The 9,695-nt window shown below is 42.2% G+C and overlaps 1 protein-coding gene across 1 annotated transcript; it reads right to left on the bottom strand.

Annotated features, from left to right (window-relative positions):
- Positions 1–1,026: 1,026 nt before the first annotated feature.
- On the bottom strand, positions 1,027–5,560 carry kcna2b (potassium voltage-gated channel, shaker-related subfamily, member 2b). Its single transcript, XM_066703702.1, has 2 exons — positions 4,651–5,560; positions 1,027–2,906 (listed from the first exon to the last, which is right to left on the bottom strand). Exon 2 carries the CDS (start codon positions 2,761–2,763, stop codon positions 1,270–1,272), a length of 1,494 nt encoding a protein of 497 aa, XP_066559799.1. The 5' UTR covers positions 2,764–2,906; positions 4,651–5,560; the 3' UTR covers positions 1,027–1,269.
- Between the last annotated feature and the right edge of the window lie 4,135 nt (positions 5,561–9,695).

Here is a 9,695-nt window from a genome sequence, read left to right as displayed (position 1 = left end):
TAAGCTGCAATGTCACAGTTAAATGTCAATATGATTCTTTTCTTTCCCTCTCTGTCGTTCTCTCCCGCTTGCGTTACATCTGCTTATGAGAGTGCTGCATTAGTGTAACAGGATCACAGGTAATATATTACCAATGAAGCTGGAATGCAAATACAGGAAGGGAAGAGAAGAGAAGTGAGGGGGAATGGAGGCAAAGAATGGATGGGGAAGAAGGCGGGGGTGGGGGGGGGGTCTGTCTGTTACAGACCACCTCACCAAGCGCAGCTGAAATGCACACCCAGACAAAGACGGACACACCCTCAGATTAACAGAGAAAGAAAAGAGGGAGAGAGAAAAAGAATGAAAGAAAGAAAAAGAAAGAAAGATCAGAGATCAACAGACATTCATTCTGCTTTAGAATATTTATGATCCTTTGCACCGAAAAGTCAAGCAGGCCTAACCCACTCAACTCAACTTGAGTGAAAAAACAAAAAAGAAAGAAAACAATGGAATCATGGGTCCACTTCTGATACTGATGACAGTGAAAATAGCATGTTAAGCGTCCCTTACATAACGTAAGATCACAACATTCTCCGGATATTTTTAAAGACCTGCAGGAGGTGACAGCAGAGTTAGCTCATGAGGAGATGTCATATTTCCCCTCTTTCCTTTCAATATCTCCAGTTCCTATGTGTTTTGTTGCCCTCAGATAAAAAAAAAAGATAATCAAATAAGAGGATAGAGCAAGACAAAATATGTGAACTGTACTCTTTGGAGGTGCAAGGAAATGCAATGCATCGATGAGAGTCGGGATACAAGGAGTGCGGGGCCAGGGGGAGTGGGGGCGGGGGGGGGCTGTTTGGGTTGGAGTCAGAATCCCTCTTAATGCTACTTTTGTTTTTGTTTGGCTACTGTTTGGCTACTGTCGCAAGCAGGACAACGACTATTTAACAGTCAACACAGATAAAACTAACTCCATGCAGACACCAAAATTAAGATGCAGACTTAGAGAGAATCTGGGAGCTGCGAGGGCGGGGGTAGGGAGGGGATAGGGGGTGGGCAAATAGGTGAGGGAGTTTGAGGAGGATGGGGGTGGGGGGGCGGGGGCATGGGTTCTCTGCAGGACCTCCGCTCACTTCCTGGGCTTCTCTGATCTCCTCCCTGGATCCATTCCACAGTTTCGCACTCTCCAAAACAACAGAAGGCTGATTCCTTGCCTCCCTTTCCCAGCCCCCTAACCTCCCACCACATACCCGCAAACACCCTGTGACGAGCTCTGATCCCAGCTGGTTATACATCCGTGAGCATCTTGGTGATGTTGACGTAGTTAGTGTTGGCCAATGTGCAGTTGGCTGTCTTGAGGTTCTCCTCTCGGAAGTCTTCATTGCTGTTGTTCACCCCTTCCTGGATCTCCATGTAGTCCGACTTGCTGATGGTGGAGGCGCTCCGGCTCTTCTTCAGCTCCTCAGAAGATGGGATTTTGGGCACACTGGTCACCTGGAGGTACTGGGCCTGCTCCTCTCCCTCGGTCTCACGGTGGTAGAAGTAGTTGAAGTTGGACACGATGACAGGCACGGGCAGGGCGATGGTCAGCACTCCAGCGATGGCACAGAGGGAGCCAACGATCTTGCCCCCAATGGTGGTGGGCACCATGTCTCCATAGCCCACTGTGGTCATGGAGACCACAGCCCACCAGAAGGCATCAGGGATGCTGATGAACTGAGATGCCTCTTCATCGGCTTCTGCAAAGTAGACGGCACTGGAGAAGAGGATGACCCCAATGAACAGGAAGAAGATCAGCAGCCCCAGCTCCCTCATGCTGGCCTTCAGGGTCTGCCCCAAAATCTGGAGTCCCTTGGAGTGCCGGGAAAGCTTGAAGATCCTAAAGACACGCACCAGCCGGATGACCCTGAGGATGGCCAGGGACATGGCTTGCTGACCTTGTTGGCCGTCTTCAGGCTTCTCAGCCAACTCCGTACCCAGTGTGATGAAGTAGGGGATGATGGCCACAATGTCTATGATGTTCATGATGTTGACGAAGAAGCCCGCCTTGCTGGGACAGGCAAAGAAGCGCACCAGGAACTCAAAGGAGAACCAGATGATGCACAGCGTCTCCAGGATGAAGAAGGGGTCAGTGAAGGAGGTGGAGTGGTAGCTGGAGGTGGTGTTGGAGTAGGGCTGGTAGATGTTGCTCTTGTGCATATCCTCCTCGTCATTGCGGAAAATGGGCAGAGTCTCCAAGCAGAAACTGACAATGGAGATAAGGATGACCATGACAGAGATGATGGCAATAATCCTAGCTGGCCCTGAACTCTCGGGGTACTCAAAAAGCAGCCACACCTGCCTCTGGAACTCATTCTCAGGCAAAGGTCTTTCCTCTTCCTTGATGAAGCCTTCATCCTCTCGGAAAATCTCGATGGCCTCCTCACCCAGCTCGTAGAAGCGGATCTCCTCTGAGAAAATGTCCAGAGTGACGTTGACCGGCCTCCGTAGCCTCCCACCTGACTGGTAGTAGTAGAGAATGGCGTCAAAACTAGGCCGGTTCCTGTCGAAGAAGTACTCGTTCCTCAAGGGATCAAAGTAACGCATCCTCTTCTTAGGGTCCCCCAGCAGCGTCTCTGGAAACTGGGAGAGAGTTTTGAGCTGCGTCTCGAAGCGCAGGCCGGAGATGTTGATGACCACCCGCTCACAGCACTCGTGGTCGGCCTCGGGATCGTAGGTGTCCTGGGGGTGGCCGGGAAGGGCCGCCGCCTCGTCAGTCGGGTCCCCAGTGGCCACTGTCATTCTGGAGGGAGACGAGGCCGGCACTTTCTTAACAAAGCCGGGTCTCTCCGTGTCCGGTTAGGAAAAGGGAGGGACTCGGGCAGTGAGGTGAGCCCTGTTTCTGGAGGGGCCTCTGAGACCACAGGTCAGCAATTTTGACCGACCTGTAGAGCAAATAAAAAACAAAACGATTAGACAGGTTGGAGCCTTTTACAATATCTTATACCCTATAAAGCACATTCATTACTTTTGGCATTGGCATGTTTACATTTGATTGGTACTTTTGATTACAGTAATAAATGGCTAATTAGGATTCATGGATTACTTGCAATTTAAAATGGAAAGCTCACACAGAAAAGAGAAGTGAACCTGTACATGAGAATTGAAGAAGTAAAGCAGATTTCATACGACCTATTAAAGCCTTTAAGATTTAACCTTAACATTGGTGATGTACTACTAATGCTGTCTGTTCCATTTTTAAGCATTATTGGGTATTTACATTATAGGAATTGCTAGCCATGATACGTAATGTACGAATCCTTTTTAATGATTATTTATGATTTTAGAATGCTAAAGCATCCCTTTTTCAATTGTCTTTAGTGTGTTGTGCTATACTGTGGCTTATTTCAATTTCTGATACAGGCTACATATTCTATGCACTCTGACCCATGAGCCCTGTGTTCATTGCAGGCCTAAAGATGGACATGGCAAGATGTTTGGTCTGTTATGGAGTTCACATTCCAGATAGTGTTTAAATATTACGCTTTATATTCGACCCCATACATTAAGAAGCCGATAGAAAGACAGAAAAACAAGCAGGGGGAGCGGAGCCAGAGTGGTCACGTGTTCCTCTATCTCCTGATTTTATCTATAGCCTATTATTGTTTTATACCTTTATATACGTTTATAGAAGCTACATACTTGCTGCTGCCTGTACATTTTATTAACAGGAGGAGGGGAGAAGGGTCATGCACACATGATCAATCAATGCTGCAACACTGCCAGGAAAACACCTGCTTGTGTTTTAGTGCAGGAAGAGATTGCGAAAGGAAGGAGAGGTGGGACCCGATTTTTATCATGGTATGATAATTCTGTAGTGCAGTCATGCACATTGAACTGAAATATGCAGAGGGCACTTAAACGGATGTCTCTCTCCTGATCAATGCCCACACACATAAACGCAACTAAATCCGTTCATACACACACATTGACAGGTATCTGCGACTATTTCTACCTTTATATATATATATATATATATAGTATAAGGCTTTATTCGGTACCATGCTGGTGATTGAATCCAAATATGCCGAATTAACACATATAGCCAGGTAAACACGACATATTTGTATTGCCGAAGTATGATTTGTTGCAATAGCAACCTAAAACGCAACTTGCGTTCAAATATTTAACAGCTGCATATAAAATATTCAACTGCAGACACACATATGTCAGTGGTACTTAAGTGTTCATATATACACATATATTCAATTACATTGTACAGAAATAAAATATTATTTAATATTATTATTATCATCATCATCTTCAATAGAATGCATTCAATAAATGTATTCCCTATCGCGGTATTTTCCTTATAATTAACCCCATTAAACTTTCTAACTTTCAAATGATCCACTTTAACCATGACAAACTGAAAATGCTTACAATCTAATACAACCATTATAAATCAGTATATTACACTAGGCACTGCAGCTGGTTTGGTTGGCATAGTGGAGATACAGTAAGTAATTGTCAATCCCCTAAGACTTGGTAACAAGTCAACAAGCTATTCATTACGTTGTTGCTTAAACCGACTAATATGTCCACTAGAACATTTTACCCTCGACTGACCATCGAGAGTTTGCAAAGTTTAAAATGCAACATCACCCTTCAGTGCTCAGCCCAGCTTACCTGCTGGTGCACGGTGTCGCCTGCAACACCTCAAACCAATGGTGCTGGCTGCGCCTCTCCGGGGACGTTCAGTCTTTCTCAAAAAAACACCAGTGCCAATAATAAAACTCCAATATCTTGGATCTTAGCCTCAGATCCCAGGGTCCACAGTCTTTCCGGCTGCTGACAGTCATTCAGGTACTGCCCTGCAGCACCATCACATCCCCCTGCATTTGCCGGGAAGTGTCTGAGGGAGATGCGGGAGAGATGCGGGAGGGGTGCGCGTCTCCTCCCGCTCGCTTCCCCGCCTGGATAATATAGCTTGACGGTCAGGATGGGAAGGAAGAGACAAAAAGGAAATAACAGAGGGCACCAATGTCGAGAAGGGCAGCGCTTTCAATATTATCCCAAAGATTCTTCTGTAATGTTGCAAAGATGCTAAGATCAGCAAAACCTGGCGTCCCCAGTGTCCTTAGGAGATATGACGTTGCCTGCAACACACAGCAGTAAAGGTAGTCCTGATACAGTGCAGGGAAGCAACATCTGCAAAGAAATAAGGAAGGGAGGTTGCGGGGAGGCGTTGATTTGATAGATTTCTAGAGGTTCTCTTTCATCGGCATTTGCAACTTCAGATCAGATCATATCATACACCATCTTACAGATTTTGAAGGGAGTGGGAGATTCAATATTTTGCATTCTTCCCAGACAGGTTTTATTGTTAGCAGGAAAGGAAAACAATTGGCGTTTGGTGTTGTATTTTTTTTTTTTATTATTAGGTGTTGCATTCAAGCAGATGGAAGAATCCAGCTCTGTGCATCTCCATAGCGCAGCAAAGGGGATATATCTGTCATTTATTTCTTAAAGACAAACATTTCTTTTACGGTACCAATGCATCCATCAAATGTTGCTCCAATTACCACAAACGCCTATTTGTGATAATTTGACACATTTTTGCACCCACGTGCATGCACCATCCACACCCCCACCCCCCTCCAGAAAAGATCCATTTCTTATTTTGATCGTGCACAGATTATTTTTTATTGTATTTTTCTTAAAACATATATACGTAATGCAAGCGTTATAACGGGCATTAGCCTCCCCAGGTAAGCAGCGGGGGGTGGTGTCTAGAGTTACATGCTCAAGCCATGGATATTCTCCTCTGGAAATGCTAGGGGATGTTGAAGGCTATGCAGTAACCATAAAAAAAAAAAAAAAAAAAAAAAACATGCAGTGCAAGATAAGCTGGTGAATGCTAACTGCAACGTTTAAGCATCTGTTTTGAAACGACATGCATAGACAAACTTAAGAAAAATCACCCTCGTTAAGGCAGTACACAAGACGCAAATCTTCAGTTTCAGTCTCCACGCCAAAATAGGTTATCCACTGTTTTGTGTTGGTTAAATTAATAGGGGACGGTCACAGCGGAGGTTTGCAGTTTGTGTTGAAGCTTGAGCTTCTCTCCTTGCTTGCTTTTTCTTTCCTTCCTTTTCCCCCTTCTTCTTCTTCCAAATATTGCAATAAGACTTGTAGTTAAAGCTTACAGTCAAGTCTGCAGTCAGGCATTGGTATGCATACAAAGAGAAAGGGAGCTGGCGAGCAGGCGAGCTCCAGTGCGCACTGTACCACTCCTACAGCGAGGCTCATTTAAAGGGAACGCGTCTCAGCTGTGCCTGCTCCATGGCAGTACCAAGACTGTGATTTGGGGGATTTGTACTCTACAGCAGCGGTTCTCAGCCCTGGTCCTGGAGGACCCCCTGCCCTGCTGTTTTTTGTTCTAACCGAGCTCTCAGTGACTTAGTTGAACCCTTAGTGATAATTTGCTTTCATCAGACTTTTAAAATTGGGCAACTGATACAATGCTGGTTCCTTAATAAGAAAAGGTATTGATACTATTTTATACTTAACTTAAAATCCCTACTGTTTAAAATAATTAAAAGCCTCTGATTTAGGAAATGATTTTATTATTCTATTAAGGATTCAATAAAGTAATTGAGATGGAACAAAAACGACCAGGGTAGGGCATCCTCCAGCACTAGGGTTGAGAACCACTAGGCTACTCTACAGTGATGAGAAATCAGCACAAAGGACAGTTAAAATATGTTATATGGAGTTTTTGTTGAAATGTTATAAGCCTGGCTAACCTAAACTAGAATCACCATTTCCTAACCGTTTGGATACTGTTTGATTCTACAATGTGATATTAATTAAGCAATCCTAGCATTTCCCAGATTTGTAAAATAAGAAACTGATGTTTGATTTTCTTATTTTAATCAATGCATTACATAGCAAATGATTAATCATAATGTACAACTATATACTAAATATATATATATATATATATATATATATATATATATATATATATATATATATATAGAGAGAGAGAGAGAGAGAGAGAGAGAGAGAGAGAAAGAGAGACTTTTTTAAAGCCCCTCCCACGCTCTCTCTCTTGTATTACATTTATTCCTTACGTTTGGAAGAAAATGTTAACAGCTAATGTATATTAAGAAGTTAATTTGACAGACGCAGAGCATCATTAAACTAAGACCATCCTGTTGACAGCATCGCTACAAATGCAACCCTAGATTAGGTTTGAGTAATCAGTTGGGGGTTCTGTCTCAGCTCTCCAAGCAGTCATTCAAATCCCAAAAGAAGCAACATGACAAAATATATTTATCGTAAGTGACAGCTCCATTAGGCTTATCCAACACAGCGGCCATTTATGATCCTTATATCATTTATTAAAACTTCAAAGGCCCGGCCCTGTTCTATGTCTTCATATAGGCGCCTTTAGAATTAAATATGAGTCCACATGCATAAGTTCATATTCATTGCAAAGCAGAAAACACATTGGCTGAATTCTGACATATTCCAATCTATTCCAAACCTCAAAAACTCAACTTTGTTTAATCTTTAAATGGTCATTATTAGGAAATGGGGGGGGCATGTGAGAATGAGCACTCATCTCTGAGAATTGATATATAGAGTTGTGTAATCCTTGTGTCTATCCCCCCCCCCCCGCATGTCTCTCTCTTAAGGGCTAAGGTAAAATGTTTGGCTATGCACTGCAGATTAAAAACCCATTATCTCAGTCTTATTTGGAAGCTCCGACCAATGAATGTTTCTGTCAGTTTAAGGTGTGGCAGTGAGTCTTCGGCTTCAGTGGAGAAGAAATGCATTACATGGCTCAACTCCAAGACTGCTAATATAGTGCCTAGAAACATGTAGAAATGTTAATAATGACATAACCAGATGCCTTTTATGAATGCTTATATTAGTAATAGTATTATTACACCTTATACCTATGAAAATACAATATTAGTAACATGGTGTACAACCCTGGTTTGTAAATTCATAATTTAAAATCATCAAATATATTAAGACCAACACATTTATTTCTAAATAATTGAACATGTGTTTTGGTAAATTCAGTAATTTATAGATCATTGAAACAAATACCTGGATACTTGTCAGACCTCAGGGAACAGATTTGCTTTAGCTGAACAAATGAGTTGCTTAATTAAATCAATAACTAACATGTTGGAAGTCTTGAGAAATTGGTGATTGAGGGTGAGCTATAAAAATAACTGTACTGGGGCTGTCCAGGACCTGGGCTGAGCACCACAGTGCTGCAAACTGAACCTATAGGGGGCTTTTAAGAGTGAAGACACTTAACAAGTCTTAACAAGATGTGAACACAACCACCCTGAAGGGAGGGAATGAGCAACAGAAAGTAAGTTCTTCTCAGTTTCTTTAAAACTGATGAAATTTGAACTATGGATAATTGTAGTCTTCCTGGGAGGGAATTGAAAGCTATCTTAATACATAATTGTTACCATATTTATTGGGTGATTCAAAATAAACCAAGTGCATATGTGTTTTCTCTGTCTAATTTTTAAGTATGTAAACAGTCCTGCTGGATCATGATATTACTTGAATCCATCAATCTCTCGCTCCGTGACGAGCTGCATATTGTCTTGTTGGCTGTGCATGTTTGCAGTGTCTGGCTGGTATTGTGCATTCAAAATGTCAATCAATCATATTTAAAAAATGCAAACAACACCTGGCAATAAAAGAAAAGAAATAGATGCAAATGGAAATTCCTTCAATTCAAGAACTCTGGCACAAAGGAAACAGAGCTAAACAGGATGGCAAGGAAAATGACCATCCTGCCAATTGCTCAGTCACGACATGCAACTTCAAACACGCCTGATAAGTGAAGGGGAAGCAATGTTAGGAGAAAAACTATTCACTACATTTTAAAACAATTTATATCTTAATATCTGGCTTTTGGCTTTTTAAAGGATAGGGAAACTTTGATGAAATGGACTCCATTATGCAATAACATTGCTGGAAGCCAAGTTGTCTTAAGTGGCAGATAAGGAGATCTATGAAGATACAACCAATGAGTTCAGTGCACTCTAACAGTCCAACAATATAATAAATCAATTACATAAATGCATACATACATCTATACATACATACACAGATAAAAAAAATAGCACGACAATTGAAACATTAAGTCCCCAGAGACTAAAACCATTTCATTTTTAGAAACAGCTGAAAAGTCAGCCGTTTTAATGAGCTTCTGCAATCCAAATCCAGAATCTCGTGCTTGTGTTTAATAGTCATGGGAATTACAGGCCACTGTGAACCTGTGCTGGATGATGCAGTTCTTGCTAATGGATGAGTGGATGGAAATAGTATGATAGCAGGTGAGCCTTCGGGAGAACTGTAGTTTATCTCAACATTTTGTGTGTATTTATTTTTACACAGCGTATGTGGGAGAACAAACACTTTCTGAGTATTAATGTGCTATGTAGGTGAATACTGTGCACTCCCACACTGTATCTGTCATTGTTTTGGTTCTGGACTTGGTTCTGGAATTAACGAACATTTTGTTTAATTATCATAACAGTCCAGTCAGTTTCTCTGACAGCAGTCTACTCTGAGACACTGCAGCAGCAATGCAGTGTAGGCAGAAATATTTTCAAAGAGAGGTTTGTCTTAATGGTATGTTGGTGGCAGAAGTTTAATTAGTGGCACCTTGACCTATAATAATACAT

Source organism: Amia ocellicauda, chromosome 5 (assembly GCF_036373705.1).
Source record: "Amia ocellicauda isolate fAmiCal2 chromosome 5, fAmiCal2.hap1, whole genome shotgun sequence".
NCBI lineage: Eukaryota > Metazoa > Chordata > Actinopteri > Amiiformes > Amiidae > Amia > Amia ocellicauda.
The sequence above is the reverse complement of the archived record's forward strand: the minus strand, read 5'-3'. Positions and strand labels throughout refer to the sequence as shown.

What these genes read in the sequence shown, in the direction of transcription:
- kcna2b (XM_066703702.1), bottom strand. Translation starts at nt 2,763, where the DNA reads ATGACAGTGGCCACTGGGGACCCGACTGACGAGGCGGCGGCCCTTCCC.